General features: G+C 40.1%; 1 protein-coding gene across 4 annotated transcripts in view; it reads right to left on the reverse strand.

The window, feature by feature from the left end:
* Nucleotides 1-18,106, reverse strand: part of MPPED2 (metallophosphoesterase domain containing 2) — a 136,893-nt gene extending 118,787 nt beyond the window's left edge. The window contains exons 1-2 of one of the 4 annotated variants that reach the window (XM_069968372.1): nucleotides 17,859-18,106; nucleotides 954-1,197 (exon numbers count right to left, since the gene is read on the reverse strand). In XM_069968372.1, coding sequence (XP_069824473.1) covers nucleotides 954-1,081 — 128 coding nt within the window. In that variant the 5' untranslated portion in view covers nucleotides 1,082-1,197; nucleotides 17,859-18,106. Of the gene's footprint in view, nucleotides 1-953; nucleotides 1,198-5,749; nucleotides 5,824-16,180; nucleotides 16,363-17,858 lie in introns of those variants that run through there. The other 3 variants (XM_069968371.1, XM_069968373.1, XM_069968374.1) reach the window with 3 other exon arrangements.
* Nucleotides 18,107-18,445: the final 339 nt, after the last annotated feature.

Below are 18,445 nucleotides of genomic sequence, written 5' to 3' on the forward strand. Positions count from 1 at the left end.
CCACCACTAAGCAGTGCCATGTATGGACAATGACTGAATAATCGATGGAAACTTAAGAACATACCCTATTTTGTTAGTAGAGCGTTCCTATTAGGTATTATTCTTGACAGAAATCAAACAATACCTCTAATACAATGTTTAAAAAAACAATAAAAAACATAGGATTTTGAAGTCTGTATTAAGGCAAGGAGTTACATCACCACCCTTTTTCCTAGAGGTCTACACATATCAAAAAAAAAGTAAATCCAGTTATTTAGACTAAATCATCTTGTGAATTTTACTTGCAAGGCAAATTCTGACCTCAGACCACATGCAAAAATATTAGACAGATAAAAACGCCTTTAGAAGATTTGTATTTAAAACATACTAGTAAAAAAAATCTTTATAAAATTTAATGGAAATGGCGGATGGTGCATTGCAGGATTGCTTTTAAAGAAACCATTTTCAAATGGTTCTTTTATTCTTTTATGACACATTTACCCCCATTAGGAAAAGATGATAAGATGTAAGTGTCAAGCTGGAGGACTTAAAATGTTTACATACCCTAGACTTTATTTTTTTGAAGAAAAAAAGAAATGACTTAAAATGCAATGCTAGATCTTTTTATGTAATGAGATGTTTATTTTGCGCTGTTTTATTGCGGCACGATGAGGCATCCTCAAATGTTTTATGTTGCCTCCAAGAACATTTTTAAAGTCCCCCTCTTCCTGACCCCAATGTGTACTCCAGAAAACAAGAGATATCACTTTTGAAGTTTGCAATCTCAATGATAACTATATTTTTTATGTTACTATCAAATCATATGAGCTGGTGTTAAAATTTGTTCAAAAGTGATATCCCTTCTTCCTATAATTTAATCATGCAATTTGAGCTTGTCTTATCAAATAGTTCATCCATCAAGGTAGCTATGCACATATACACACTTTCCTCATGACACAAATGAGTCTACTTACATGTGGACATGAGGAGGCTGGAATCTGCTTTGGTTGATGTTATAGTGCGTGAACGCCTGGGTGGGATTGGAACTATATTCGTCCACCGTTACTGTCACTTTGCCTTGTGAGGGAATACCATGAGCCATCCTTCCTTCTTATAGACATGAGCAAATCACAACGTACAGGAACAACAGTAGGAAGCGAGCGTCATTTGTCCACCAACTGCGAGCCCCGGTGATAGGTTCATCAACACTGCGGAGATCTGAACCAGACAGGAAAATTATCATTAGTCTTACATTAGAGTTCCATACATTGATAACACTCTTTATCTGAAAGTCAACCTAACCATTTACCCGAGATAAAGAACCTTCTTTAGGGAGAGAACCTAATCAGGTCAAATGATATTTTCAACAGGTTACATGAGTGGAGATTCTATACACATGGACTTTTGATAGTACAAAAATCTAAGCGAAAAACATGGCTGCCATCCCTACACGTGGAAAAGCAACGTGGTGGCCTTGTTTATAGCTACATGTAACTTTTTCACATTAGCTTCTGATAACTTACAGTACAGACCTTAAAACTGAACCCAAAACCCTAGGCTCTCCAAGGAAAGCTGAATGGGAAATAAAGCCACAGCACAGCTTCTGCCTCTGTTTTACCAGTTTTTGCATGCTATTTTTTACAATCAAAGCTAAGAAATATATACAGAAATCTTCTTCTTATGGATGTTATTTGCCCTTCTGTTTCTCCTCACAGCCCTGTGACTGGCTCTAAGAGAAGTAGCTTCAGCAGGAACCTCCCCCATTTGCCCTGCCTGCAACAGGACATAAAGATTTCTAAGCTTTGCCCATTGGTTACTCACTATCTCACAAGTTCTTACCCACAGAAAATGTTACGGTTATCAAAATATGGCGACAAAATAAGTGTTTAAGGGTTATTACTGTGCAGAAGTATATTTAATAAATGTATATTTGGTACCAACATAAATGTAGTGACTTGCAAAATGGAGTCATTTATACCACACAATGAACAATGTAAGTTAAAAAATAAATGGGAATTTTATTTTCTAAAAAATAAATAAATGTATTTATATATGTACGTATGTACTACAAATATTATCAATATAAATGCAACTTGTCCAACAAAGAACAAGCCCTCATACAACTACAGCTCCTGTGTAAGACTAACAAAAATGCTCTCTCCCGAAAGCCCATAATAACAGTGTTTTCCAGAAGTTAAAGAGTGCACAAAGATGAAGCGTCACTTTAGATAAAGTGGTAAGATAGTGACAAAACAGCAGTCTGTAGCAGTTTTATAAAGATGTCATAAGTTGAAAGAATCTTCCCTCGGGACAAGCTCGCTTTAAGCAGCGTGAAAAAAATAGAAATAAAAAAAAATGTATGTAAAGATATTTATAAGCGTGACACAATTTTGTATTCCTCTTCAACCTAAACACAGGCAGCTCCAATTACAGATATTAAGACATAAGAGAGGAGTCCGACTGCCATCTCTCTTATTACCAGTCACACAAAAGGTCAAATGTTTTTATTCATGTGCACACGGCCTGTCTGTAAACTGGGTAATAATCAGAATGATGGCATTTATGAAGTCAATTATACTACATTACCCATTTCTGATGGGCCAAGTGGCAACACGGAAAAACATCTATATAAAAGCGAAGAAGTAATAATATAGACGTGTACATTTAAACACTAAGGAACAAATTCATTGAAACAGATATATTCTAAAGTTTTACTTTACTGTAAATTTGGGTAACTATATATAGCAGTAAGCCACCAAATATCAGTAGCTCTTTTTACACGGATAGATATTGATTTGTAATGCCACCATATAATGCTAATTTTCCCTTCATCTTTTGCTGAAATGTATGGCTGGTTATAACTTCTCTAGGTTATCATCAAGGGTCTTAAAAGCTGGACCTGTGACCATCAAGGTAGCTTCTTAAAGGGAAAAAAAACACCATCTATGGGGGCAATCCCCCCTCCCAGGGCCCTATTGCACGGGACGATTACCATTCGCATAATCGTTCACCCATTTACATGGAAAGATAATAGTTGCTTATGATCGTTCTTGAGGTCGTCTTGTCGTCGCTTTTGCGTTCGTCACTACTGCGAACGACTGAACGACGTCTTATGCAATGCGAACGATTTGCGAATGACCAACAATTAAAATAAGTCCAGATCTTATTAAACGATTAACTATTTCTCGTTCGGTCGTTAGTTGTTAACTGCTATTCAACCGAACGATTATCGTTTAGATTCGAACGATTTAACGATAATCTGAACGATAATCACCCCGTGAAAAAGGGCCCTAAGCCAGGATCAGGCAACAGATTTTTCTGTTTTGCAATCGTTTTAAAAAACCTAATGGGGTTCATCCACATGAGACAACCGACAAATTCCTTTTAAATACATGTTTAAAAATATGCTTTATTTAATGCAAGATATATATTTTACTCTGAAATCAATTAGGTTAAGCAGATCCCACATCAAAACATATGCGTTGTTATGAAGAGGCCTGTGGGGGAGGTGACATGAAAGACTAATGCTGAAGACCAGTCTCAAGGCTGTGGGCAGACTAGCAGGGTAGAAGACAATGACTTAACATACAATCTGGACACTTCTAAAGGTCTCCATACACTTTATACTTTTGTCGGACATACACCCCTCCCTTAGCGGGTTAGGACGTCAGTAAAAAGTGCATGGGGCCCCCCAAATGCTCTACCGCCAGATGATGTTGGTGGATATAGGGGATGTGCGTGATGGAAAATTACTGCCCATTGAGTTATGATGATGTCAAGACTCGGGGGAAAATGTCCATCCTGGCCAATGTATTGCGTGCTCAGCCAGTCAGTGACGGCAGTAGTATCCTGCCTCAGTCACTGACTGGCTGAGTGGGCAGTCAATCAACCAGGTTGTAACGTCGGCAAAGCAGGAGATCCCAGAGCCAAGCAGGGGTCCCTAAGTGGCAGTCCTGTGCTGGAGAGGAACAGGGAGAGGTGAGTGTTCCCCCCCTGCCCCTGCTGGATGGAAAATTTTTCAAATGGTCGGACTTCTCCTTTAAGTGCACATACAGTATACATTAGTGGAAAGCGTGCCAAATGCGCAGTTCAACTTTTTAATGAATGAATATGGGGATCGATCATATTCTTCCCACAGAGATACGTCTTTTCTAAACACCTTTTCCTGCTACACATGTACATTTCAGAGTCAGCTATATAAAATATATGAGTAGTGTATGTTCTGACTAGTGGCAGACCAGCACTTGTCTAGAGACAGAACGCACAGGAATGCATCACTAGTCACCTGGGTATCTATTAACAGCCAAATAACATGGATGAGGCGAGGAAATATTTTGCAAATCCTTGTTTTATTCTGAATATTTCTTCCATGCTACAAGCTCTAAGACTCCATCCCCATGGTCTGAAATATCTCAATCAGAGGTGGAAGAGATTTCATATCTCAATTGATTTTTCCTTATAACATCATTCTCTCCAATTAACGGAAAATTCTGGATTTTGGAGTATACAATAAATCGATTTATGAGAAACATCATGTATCTCTCCACATGTTTCTTCTACATGAGTGCCAGTATCTCTACATGCTACAACCATGGTGGGCGACTTCGGCCAGAGTTTGTATGCATGAGATATTGATTTTCAGAATAGCTTGAGCTATAAGGAAGCAGGGGAATCTATTTGCAATGGATGAGAAGAGGACCAGAGCAGATAAAAAGAATAAATAGCAGAACTGCAGATTTAATATTATATAGCATCACAAATATCACAAATTTCACTATGTTTTGTGCTCAAGTGCACTACTAAAATGTCTGCAAATACAGGCTCTAGTGATGACCTATGGTGTGGAGTCAACACACATACATAGCAGAAACCATTATATATCACAATTGCCATTTATGTTATTTCTCAATATTTTTTAGCTCCTTCAGGACCAGGGTATTTTAGGCCCCCAGGCCTAAAACCATACTTTTTTCATGTGTTGGTGTTATTTGTGCTGTGTTTTTTTGTGATCATCACTGAATACCATTACTTTTTATATATTCCATGTCTACTATAGCGTAACCAGGTCAGAACTAGTGCAATTCAATGATTTATGGGAACAGTCTTTTTTTTTGGAGGGGTATATATTTCAACTTATTTTTAAAATAAAGAAAAGACAATTGGAGGAGGTAATTCACATATTTCTTTTTCACACTATGCTTTTCCCCTGTTGACTGCCCAGCAATGGCTGGCTTATAGCTTTTCCACAAATATATATTGCAACGATATTGAGGACTAGACCTGCCAACCTTAAATGTATAGAGGGCAATCCTTAAAGGACTTCCCGAAGCAAAGTCTAATGTGTACCACATATTTATGTAAAAGAGTACAAATGTGTTTGTCAGTAAAGTAACCATCCGTTTAGAGCAGTGCTTCTCAAACTGTGAGGCGGGCCTCACCAGTGAGGCACCCCCTAATTTTTGGTGAGGCCCAGAAGGGGAAACAGTTTTCACAAAAGTGGCCTAGGCTTTTCCTCGGTCAGTCTGAGGCCCAGGCACTGATTTGGTCTAGGTGAGGCTCCTGTAGAAAAAGTTTGAGAAGCGCTGTTGTAGAGCACAGTCCCCCTTGCTTGCATGTACAGTGAAGCCAAACCAAGCAGTTTTTTCCTGGACTGACCAGGAGGTTGAACTGAGCATGCGTGGCCCACCTTACTGGGGTGTAACAAAGGGCAACAGGTTATTAAAACAATGCAGCCATATGGGGGATTAGTAAGGGCAAAATTATACAGCACAATCTAGAGGAGGAAGCGAGTAGAGGCTGCCAGGACATTCCTTAGATCATCTCGGTGGCCCATTGAAGAGAGCAGACAGGGGAGACGGGCAGCAGACCGTTGCTATGGTAATCGTTTTGGCTGAACGTCATGAAAGACAACGATCAGCCGACATTGTGCATGTTGGCTTATCATTGCCTTTGAACATGACCTATTAAACCGAACGATTATTGCCCAGAATGGCTGGTAATCGGCCAAATACGACCGATAATCACTTAGTGTAATAGGGTCCTAAGTCTCTTTCTCTCATACAGTTCAGTTTCAGAAATGCTGGTATATTATCTTATGTTTTACATAATGCACAATGCATTTCACTTACAGTATTTAGCTTTGTTAGACTACTACTTTTGCCATAGGTAACTAACTGCAATGTACTACTATTGAAAATTGAGGTTTTCCTGGCTCATTAAGGTGTAACTATTATAGTGTAGCCTTTGAAATTTCTGTGTGCAAATACAACCGCCAGTGAGTTCCCTGCATGAGGTCTATTCTTTTTAATCAAATCTGTTTTTCTTTAGATTTTCAATTGAGAAACACAGGGAAAAACATGCAGCACCAAGATACAACAGGTAGCCAGGTACAATGATAGATTGAGACACTTAAATAAGCAAATATTGGCCACAGCTAGTGACATTATTATACTGACAGAATTAAGGGATGGAAAATATGAGGTCTATTCTGACTTAATACGGCTAGTGCGTGGAATTCTTAGATGCAAGGAATGTTTCTACAGCAACACGAACTTTCGGTGTCAGCTGCATCTGCATGTGAAAGCTTTTAAGTCTCCACTATAACAAGTTGAGAGTTGAGCTGAAATGTTTGGTGGACCAATTGAGAATGAATGAAGCGGTGGCCGCCCATTTATGACCTATGGTTGGGAACACTGCAAAGCAATGTCATTGTTTTTTCATTGGAAACAAGGCTTCAAGAGACCTTGCTATTATACCAGAAAGATAAACATGGTGGTATTTCTGCCAGTGGTTGCAGAGCTAACCCACAGTCTAATATCCTATTAAGATACGATGCACATTTATTGTCATTCCATGATTTTTGTGTAACCAAATGTTACCATGTAGGCCGCCCAGTCTAAGAATAATAGTGGAACTCTGGATAGGGTTACTCTGCTTTTAATTATGGACATTAAAGCTACAGAATGACTTATGCTTATTCTTACATGGAGTTGCCCTGGATAAATTCAGTCTAGTATACACAAAAAAAAGGAAAATCATAAAATAAAACAAATTACATACCTCATACATGACAGAGTAGTCCTAGCGCCTGGATGTGATCAGCACTCATGTATAGATTAATCAAAAAGTTGCAACACATAGGCAGCTGTGAAATTTTAAATGTACTGTTGACGTATGTTTAGCTGCTTTAAAAAAAAAAATAGGGTCTAAAGATGGCACAAAAAGGTCTATCTACTCTCACCAGGTGTATTAATTGTCACATGCATCCAATTTTAGTGCCAAGTAGGCACAGAAACCTGGACTCCACTTTGTGCCCCAAAAGATTTTTTAATGACTTCCATGTGTTTCTGCAGTTGTGCTTAATGGGGTAATCATCATTCTTTTAAGAGGACCTATAGGCTATAGTCCTCCCTCACATGTCTGGTATAGTAGACACATTTGTTCCCCATTAAAAGACAATTCTGTGTTGCACCACTCCTCTAATTCTTACTAGAAACTCTGACTAAATAGCCAAATGAGTGTTACTATTTGTGGTGTGACCCTACACTATGGGTCTCCAAACTGCGGCCCTCCAGCTGATACAAAACTACCTTTCCCATCATGCCTGGACAGCCAAATCCTAAGCATTAGCTGTCCAGGCATGATGGGAGTTGTAGTTTCACAACAGCTGGAGGGCCGCAGCTTGGAGACCCATGCCTTACACTATCTGCCTCTACTACTGATGTCCAGTTGACATTTAATTGTACAGTTCAGCACAGCACAGAGAAAAGCTGTTCCTAAGTATATTTCATAGGTATCAAACATATTTTCTCAAACAGGTCAGGAGAGGTCCCTTTTAAAGCTCATACACCCCTTCCTTTAGCGGTGTGGCTACCATGGAGGCAGACCATGCAACTGGTATGGGGTCGTGTGGCAGAGGGTCCCTCCCTGGCGAAGTGCAGTTTGTCTCCATGGTACTAGCTAACTAGACACCAAACCCCAACCCCCACCCGTGGACAGCAGCTTACAGCTGCACACACCAGCAGCCCCCCCTCCTTCACCATCCAGATGAGCATACTCATACTCACCTGGCCCAGCATTCATGGGGCCCCTTATTGTTTTTTGCTATAACATTCATATACTCTTATAAACATGATCATGGGTTGTATCAATGAGACAACCCATTGAAGGTAGCCCCCAAGGTGGAATTTCACTGCTGTTTGTATGAATTAAAGTGACTGTATCACCAGGCCCAGGCTGAAGCACTGGAGGTGGGCCGACCCACCCCCAGTGGGAATAAACCCCAGCCCCTCCATGACGTGACTCCATTAGAATCAATGGAACCCTATCATAGAGGGGCTAGGGTTTCCTCCCACTAAGGGTGGGTCGGCCCGCCTCCAGTGCTTCAGCCTGGGTCTGGTGGTACAGTCACTTTAATGACCAGAATGCGGTCTTATTTTGTAACAATAAAGGGTTCATGTAGAATTATTGAGTAATCTTTTTATTGAGGCAAATAGGATTTCCTGGAGTGGATACAACTTGGAATGCTCTTAGATCAAATCCATATTTGTTGTTGCTGTTTATAAAGATTAAAAGGTACTGTTTTAAATGTAAGGATTACAAAAGATCAAACATTTAAATACCAAAGTCTCCTCGTAATCTCTTGTCAAATATTTCAATGAAATAACAGCAGCAAGGCAGCAAAAATGCAGACGGCCTCTACTAAGGCTCTGTACAGGAAATTACTGGTTTATTTAAAGGGAACATAGCTTCCTAAGGGTCCTTTTACATGGCATGATCTTTGGCCGTCCATGGATGCAAATGGGCCCCGATCAGCACTAGCAGTGCCTCTACACAGGGAAGGAAGGCAGATAGGTGATTGAAGCACATTACAGAGCTATATAACTTTGTAATGTGCTCCAATTACTGGGAAAAAGTTTTTCACAGCACTTGTCCTTTAATCAAGCTTCCAATCCTGTATCGTCTGTATGGCCATTTAAATTCACTGCTATCGGCTGCAAGTTCCTTGTTTACACAGATATATATGCAGCCAATAAACAATGATCATTAGAGCTGCTCAAAAGATGCAATCACCCACCGGGGGGGGGGGGGGGAGGGGCAGTTTCCTGTTCCTTGGCTGATCCTTGGCCCATGTTAAAGTACCCTAGGCCACGGCTAGATGCTCAGAATTACAAATGGCTAAATTGTGTTTGCAAATGCAATGTACAAAATCAACAAATATCAAAAATATGATGGATCTTATTACTCTTACAGGTTTGTGCTGATTCTGGACCACTCGGTCTCGGCACCTCTATTTTCTGACACAGACAGACCACTTTCCACCACCCCAGCTCTCTGTGTCACTGACATGTATGAGGAGGGCTGTCAAGTCAGCAATCCCTTACTCCTCGTTCCCCACTTGCTGCCGGCACTATTACGCGCACCTACAGCGACCAGGTAAATTTGGAGAGGGGGCAGGGAGCTGCCCAGGTGATCGATAAATTGTCCGGCAACCCATAGAAGATAGCGGCGGTCTGCTACTGCCCCTATTACACGGAGCAATGGCAGCATATCGCCGCTATCTAGATATGATGTCGGCTGATCATTGCCTTTTATTACACAAAGCAATTATCGGCCATAATGGGCGATAATCTGCCAAATACAACTGATAATCACTTCATGTAATAGGGCCTTAACAAGCCAACCCTATCTCAACTGCAATTGATGCAGAGATAGAAAAGAGGATCAAGTGTGGGGGGGAGTGTCTGTCTGTGTCCCATTGCTGTCCTAGGAACAGGATCAGGTACTGTGACATTGATGCCGTATTCAGAACGAAAAAGAAAGTTACCAGATGCAACGTCAGATTTTCATTTGTTTTCCTGAATAGAAAAAAGTTATTTATATTAGATGTGACAAGTATGTTGTCATGACAAAAGCCTTGCTACAACTTTGTATTTAATCTATAATGTACCACCATTGTGGTAGCTTTTTCCTTTTGTACAGGATTATATTTTTATGTAGTTCCCATGCAATATATATGTTGGAAGTGGCTGTTCATCTCCTTCAACCTCTCCTTTGCATTCTGTTCAAGACCTGCAAATTAATTTCTATATAATAGTGCATATATTATTCAACAGGTTTTACAATAACGACCTGCCATGACCAGCAATGACCATTAAAGTAGTCGTCACAGCAGATACATAGCTAAAGTGCCTTTTTCTTTTTTTTTTCAAAAAGATAGGCGCCAACTATATCCATGGTGAATCTACTTATTCACGTTACAATATCAAGGCTCAAGTCCTGGCCACATTACGCCAGAGCTGTAGGTATAGCACCATAGGGCCATTCTATAGTTTCATACGCTATTATCTTTATACTTCTCCATAGTATGGCATCTAATAGAATATGGAATGTTTTTGTTCTGTCTGATTTGATAATATTTCCCTAGTTGTGCAAAGTTCCATACAGATAATGGTGCCCACCACATGGCAAACAGTCTATACAGTTCTGGAGTATCATATATATAGATGATACATTTGTATCCTGTGTAGGCAGCGCTGTATCAGCTCAACAATCCAGACTGATACACTGTAGAAAACCGTCAGTAATACTTTGGCAGGTGCTATATTTAGCTGACAGAGTATTGCCTAGACTGGTTCCAATTGTATCCACACCTTATGACTGTGTATGTTATATATGTAACCGTCTGCAGCTTCTTAATATGATCAGTCATTCACTGACTGGAAAGGGCAAGGGCGAAGCCCAAAGTATATCGGAACATTGTAGAACTTTTCATGCATAAAAGATAAAACAGAAAACCCCCTTTAATATTAAACTGATGGTACAGACAGTCAAATAGACCATTTATCAGGATGGAGTCTGACAGTCACACGGTCTACTGGTTAATCTTCAACAACTGTCCATTATAGGACAGATGGTAAAACACTGGTCAGTTACTTTATTATTTTACAACCTAGGCGATATGGCAGTCCATATGCTACACAATGTTGGGGCAGGGGACACATTAACCAGGCCAGATGAAAGAAAGCAAGGCTTTTGCTAGTGTAAATGTTAGTAGTAGGAGATGCACAGTGAAAGAGCCAAAGATGCAGCCTAACAACAGAGATGAACTACTACTGTATACAGCAGGGGTTAAATGAGGACATAGCACCAGATTCCCCAAGCATAGGCAGATTCTCTATCCCTAATCACTATCATATAAATTGCTATATCATGCACACACAGCAGAGCTGAGTTTGTCATTTCCACAACTCACAGTGTGCTATCACAAGTTTCACATAGGACTGATTTACTTTGGATGGTGGTGAAGGCTACTGAGTCATTGATATAAGTGACCTGCATGGCTCTGCTACATCTGTATCAATTATTTGTATGGCTCTAGATCGAGAATTTCAATGTATTTGTCCTTATTCTAATAACAAATATTAAATAAAAAATATTAAAAACATGAAAGTTTCTCTAATCAACAGGTTATGGAACATTGACGTAATATAGATTACATTTTTTTTACAACTATCAGGACATGGATGTTTTATGGCTCTCTATTGTTTACAGATGTAATACGACTGCTACATAAGTACATAGGAGCTTTACTACATTGCTTTTAGGGGAGAACACCTCTGTAAATACAGCCCCCAAAAGAGCCTGTACGTCAGTGCACGGAGGCCATGTAGTTCTATGCTCAGGAGCTGTACTCCTCTGTGCACTGCAGTACAGGAAATCCTGCTAATATTTTTAGGTTTAGTGAGATGACAGACAACCATACTGCAGGTAATGCCAGCTTTGAGCCTCTGACTATGTATTTTTGCCAACATTTGCATGACAGCTGAACAGTTTGATTTATAAGGGCAATTAATAAAATTTACCAAATTGAGGGCAGATTTATAATAAAATTTCTAGAGCAGCTGCCAGCACCAACCAATCAGATTACTGCCTTCATTTTCCAAAGGACCTCCAAAAAATGAGGCCTGGGAATCAAACAAATCTCAAATATAAATTTAGTAAATTTGATATTCAACTTCTGAATTAAGAAAAACAACTACAAATATCTAAGGATGAATAAAACAAAAGGTAGACTTTTTTTCAAAGTATCTCATCAAAGCCTATATGATACAGCAGAAGGCAGAAAGGAGAGCGACAAGCACATCTTCAATCACATGCCTGTCTGCACAGCGGATTTTGACTAATTTCTTGTGATGGTCGATGTTGATGTAGACCCTTTAACCCCTCTGTGTCTGTCATGTCAGCAGGTCATTGATTTCAAGTATAATATATAGATAGATAGATAGATATATGAGCAGAGATATGTTACCATCTACACCGCTATCTATAGATGCAGATATAGAGACATCATTTTATGACTAGTATTTAGATCCGTGATCTCTAGCCTGTGCCTCTCAAGCTGTTGCAAAACTACAACTCCCAGCCTCAGGAAATGCAGGAAAGCATCAGCTGGAGAGCAACAGGTTGGGGGAATCACTGTCATAGGCTAGGTTCACAAATTATGGACGTTATTTGCACAATGACGGCCATTGTTATGAGAGACAACCCTCATATTTACATGGTGTGATCCTAGCCACAGGCTGGGAACCCCGGACAGGGACTTGTAATAATTTCTGTACAGGGAGGTAGAATATGTCAAAGATAGATAGATAGATAGATAGATAGATAGATAGATAGACAGACAGACAGACAGATAGATGAAATATTTTTAAACAGATGAAATTATTTACGTGAATGGTTAATCCAGAATATTTTGACAATCTGGCACTGTACAGGTCCTGCTACTGCTGGATTAAAGGAATTCCATTATACCATATTGGAAAAACTTGGGACTGCAGAATAAGGCCTCATGCAAAGGATACTGCCATGTGCACAGACCCGTAGGCACTATGTGTGCCAATGTATGCTGCCAATGTGCCATCCTCCATATTCTATATAGCTACACTGGAACAAGCCAGTGATTTTAATCCCAGATTCTAAGAGAACCTTTAATAGATCATCTGGGTGCCTTGGTGTGAAATCTGTGGCATAAGAGGGTATAGTATTGTTGCTGTATTTGTGATCCATACCACATAAATCCCAAATACTGTGGCCTAAATTAGTTCTGCGTATCATTATTTCTTTGCCTACAATGTCTTTGCTATTGCTGATAGAAGGTACACATGTACAGTATGGAGTTTGCATGCATGTGCAGTGACTGCAGTCCGTGTTATCAGGTTTTCTTCCCCTTATCCCGACCAGGTTTCATGATGGTTTTTCAGTCAACCCTATATTAAGCATAGCGACAAATTTTTATGAGGATGCCTCTTTTGTAGAGAACCAAAATGCAATTATATATATATATATATATATATATATATATATATATATCTATCCAGAAACACACAAGGTAATGGTAAATCCAATAATTGTAAATATATATCTATCTCTCTCTCTCTCTCTCTCTCTCTCTCTCTCTATATATATACAGTAATTGAGTAGTAGTCTTAGTCCCTTATAGTTAGGAATCAACTCTAAAAATGGACACACATCAGGATGATTTCTTCTTCTTCTCTATGTCAGATCTTCATAAATGCAGAAAATATAAATTAATAATTATTATATAAATAAATAAAAAACACAAATATCAAATATGTACTAGAATTGTGAACTGTTCCAAAAAAACTTAACTAAATATAAATTAAAATAAAGATAAGATTGGATAGATAGGAGATAGATAGGAGATAGATGGATGGATGGATGGATAGATAGATAGATAGATAGATAGATAGATAGATAGATAGATAGATAGATATTGGCATTGTAAGATTAACTCTGAGCGAAACAATGCAGCACTGTCACCTGCAGTCCTATGCAAACCTACAAATACCTCGTACTTTATATGGGCCAGTTAAACTCAGTTCTGCCATACCTGCACCATCCAGTATAACTTCCTGACAACCAATTGCCTCCATTTAATTGGATCATAGTCATAGTCACTATATATACTGTAATGTCCAATAGTCATGCAGGATTCCATTTGTTTTGCTAAGTTTTTATAAGTATGAAGGTAAAGCCGCTGTCACTCTTTCCAGAAAATGATTTCTTGGGCCAAAGTGTACACGCCATGAACTGTCCCCCTACAGATGCAACATAAAAACGCAGTCAAACCCCTCCAAACTGTCCCATCAGCAGCTGCTTTACCTAATTTTCCTCTCAATGGCTGTTCTAGATGAGACAACACCTGCTTTCTTCTGCAGCCTGGCTCACAGCGATGCTCATTTACAACTAGATTCTTGCTGTGGTGCGAAATTACACAATTATTCCATCCTGTGAGGTAAATACCTATGTGAAATGCACAAATGCAGCGTCCCTATAAGAATCCAAAGGAACCAGACAGATGTTAACAAATGGAGCACGGAAAGAGATAAACCTGGCAATAACTATGAAGAGCGCAAAACACTGTATGCAAACATCCTGCTATCACAGTGCACAAAACAAACAACACAGCACAAAAGTTTATAACAAGGCCTCAACTCCTGCACATTCATCTACCGTGTGTCACAGATGGAGCAAAGCTTAGGTTAGCATGCTTACTGGCAAATTGGCAAAGTTTTTTTTTTTCCATGGGACTGCAGATAAACCTACTGCTTACTAAAACTAAAATGACAAATTCAGCTCTGTTGCCTTGGCTGCTTGGCTGTAGACAAAGCACTGTACATGTGCTAAGCCTATATGTATTTGGACATAGTGAGTGAGCAAACTTAACTAGAAGAAACAGTGAGATGCAGATGTTTCTCTCCCTATATTAAAATGAGAGAAGAGAAAGAAGTAAGAGAAAGAGATACAGAGAGGAAAAGAAAAATATAATAAAAGAATGAAAACTCATGTACCTCAATAGAAAGTGTAAACGGGTTCTACAGATATAGCAGAGCTGATTCTGGGCTATCTATCTATCTATCTATCTATCATACTGATCCTAACACAGAGAAATACAAATGTAATATAAATCAATAGCCTCAAATAGATGAAACTGTATATTTACATTACTACTGTATATTTATAGTAACTAATATTTAGTTATTCTAAGTAATATATCAGGCATGTAGATTACTATGTATAACATCTGTAGGGGGAAAAAAAAAATTATATACCATTTTCTTTCCATATCTCTAACAAAATTATACCAAGTATAAGAAACGTTGTCTACATTATTGGCTCAAATTCAATACAATACAATATAATTACATACTACACACATCATGGACAAACTAAAATGCTCCTGTAAACACACACACAATCACACACACACACACACACTATATATATATATATATATATATATATATATAAAATGTACATTATGTATAGGAAGACAGTAATATCTGTACATTATAAATATTATATATGAATTTATTTTATTATGCACCAGTTAAAATCATAGCAAAGTACAGAACAAAGGCTTCCCATCCACATCAGTATAAAGTGGACTTTAGAAGAGCAGCTGTCCCAGCTGCCGATACGCATAATGCCATGAAACAGTATGGGGAAGGGGGGGGGGGAATCGTCCCATTATAATAACTGTGGGTTTTAATCAAACTGTTATTAATTTCTAAGCATTTGGAAAGTCCATGAAGCAATTTCTGCAGAAGCGAAACGTGCCACATCATATGCATCGTACTTTAATTGTGGATCTGGGAAACACTAGCTGCAGATAATTGGCAGGAATTTACCCTTCCACGCTGCAATTCAACCATCCAAGAAATGAACCAATATAATACATCTGCAAAGTAAACCGGCATTACACAACCCAAAGCTGCCCGGACACTGCGCTCACTATTAATTTCCCTCATATCTGCACTCACAGTCGATGCCAGTCTTCTAAGCAGGTGCCCAGTATTTGCCACTTTAATATTGTATGTGCATAATAACTCACACCCCCTGCAGCACCCGGACCTCATACGGTTACACAATTACATAAACCCAAACCAAGCAAATGCCATAGGCGAAAACATGGCATGCAAGTAAAACAAAACATTACTAGTCAAAACATCATCCCCCAAAAATACATAAAATACATACAGCCTAGCGGATTAAATTAACACATCCTATACAAATAATAACATACATTTAACCCTTTGTGGCTTGTCCTAGTTTTATTAGTCAATAGCATGCAAAGATAGCAACATGCAAACTGATGTCACACCACTAGAATCTATACCTCCCCTGCTCAGCAAAGGTTTAGGAGTTTGCAAAGTCTGTGTGGCTCACAGAGACTGCTGCTCGCTACCTATTAAAGTCCATGTTGGGCTGGATGCTGGCTGATCTCTGATGGTCTCCCCAGTAGAAAGCCAGAGATCTCCCTGCTGGCTGATCCTCAGTGTCTCCTCTCACTCCTCTCTCCCTCTTTCTCTGGCTGACACACTCCCTGTCTCCCTCTCCCCCTCCCCTCTGCCTTATTCTGGGATTGATTGATTACAATCAGTGACCAAAGGCTGTGACATGGGCATGCACTTGGCTCACAACTGCACAGTGAAATACAGAGTCTGGGGACACGACAGACGAAAGGAGGGGGGGGAAGGGGGAGAGATGAAAGATATTAATATTATTTCACTGCATCAGGGATATGACAGGTTCAGTGATTATTAGGGGGCAAGCTATTATTAAACGGCTTCAAGAACAGAGAAGGGGGGGGGGTCTTCTTTATAATAACTGCATGTAGTAGATGTGCCTTGACCTATACAACAATCAGACCTCTCCTAATATTTATAATGAATCTGTAATTAATAAACAAAAACAGTTCAATAATAAACAATACATTTAAATATCATATTTTACATTTTAAAATTAAAACATTCTTTTCCTTTTGTTTGAACCTAAACCGAACTGAAATTAGGAAAAAAAATACACACAATACGTAGATAGTAAAACAAGCTACACTCTTCAAATCATCGCACCTAAATCAGAAAAAAATTGTCTATAACGCCTAAAAAAATAACAATATTTTTGGAACTTCGATCAGCTCTGCCAGCCTGGATAGGGTTAAAAAAATAAATCAGGCAAAGGTTTAAAAGATCAAAGCCCCTGCCATGTATTCCAACCCTGCATTGCCTTATAACACAGTGGTCGCTACAAAGACGTATTAACCCCTTGCACGCCCCTCCTTCTGTTTCCATCAAACTTGAACAGGCAACAAATTCTATATGAAATAGTTATTTTTTTCAGTGACTTGCTTTGCGCGACTTACTTATTTTCTTTCTGTTGTAATACACAAATCCCTCCCCTCGCCAAGGCCTCAGATCACCAAGAGAATTGTTATAGCATATAATAGTCCATGCATAGAGTACAGTATATGTGCCCTGTGTATGCAGAAGGAGGTGGGGGGGGGATGTGTCTGTATATGACTGCCCAGCCTCCATCACAATAGACATCTCCCTGGGAATATTATTCAGTCTGTGCCCCCCTCCTCCCTTCCCTTGGCCTGATGTGACATTGCAATGCCCCCCAGACCTTGCAAAATGCATCTAATGCCTGCTGATCCCTCTGTTCCACCTGGAAGAAGAGGGACAGAAAAGGAAGAGAGAGAGAGAGAGAGAGAGAGAGAGAAGGGGGGAATGAGAAAGAGGAGGAAGGAAGAGGGGGAGGGAGAGGGCAGATCATGTCGCTCTCCAATTAATTAGCAAAGAAAAATCATGCATGCTAGTAGAAGCCCAGTGAGTGCCCCCTGCTCTGCCCCCTGTCTGCCCTGGGCTGTGATGTGGGGGTGGGGGGCACAGCCCCCTGTCTGCCCTGCTGCTGGCAATGACAAGGCACCTCTAACCCACAGGCTTTGTGTGTTGTTTCTATCTGATTTACATCCCCCTTTGCTATAATGTGGGCTGAGGATGAGGAGGCTTTACCTTGCTGCTGCTGTCCCTGGGCTGGCTTCAGTGCTGTGCTGGGAGCCCGTCCATGGGGGCTGGGGGTCGGGAGGTGCTGTCAGGAGGAGCAGACAGGGTGAAACCTTCGACCCTCAGGGTCCCCCGGCTGCTCTAGAGTGGAAATGAGAGACTCAGGGAGGAAAATGAGAGCAGCCTCGATCTGAGGAGAGAGCAGAGAGTGCAGTGAGTAGGGGCTGCCACTGGGTCAGGGAGCAGGAGACAGGCAGCCACTGGGGTCACCTCCTGCCAGCCGCACTAGCACTCTCAGCAGCTCAGCTGCACACACACTCACACTCTCATACACTGGCACTTCTCTCATCTTTGCAGAGTTGATACTTTGTTGCGGTGGCGGATTGTAGATACACAGCACTTCCACAACTGGACTAGACTGGGAGGCACTGGTGCTGCTGCTGGTCTGTGACATCTGTCAATCACAGCTCCACAGCTCCTGACAATACAACAGGGTCACGTGACTCTGCCTCAGGAATAAGATGGGGGATTTCTCACAGAAGCACACCTCACCTTCCTGAGGAATAAGACGCCTGAGAAGATGGTGTCACCTCCTG

Source organism: Dendropsophus ebraccatus, chromosome 4 (genome assembly GCF_027789765.1).
Source record: "Dendropsophus ebraccatus isolate aDenEbr1 chromosome 4, aDenEbr1.pat, whole genome shotgun sequence".
Taxonomy (NCBI): Eukaryota; Metazoa; Chordata; class Amphibia; order Anura; family Hylidae; genus Dendropsophus; species Dendropsophus ebraccatus.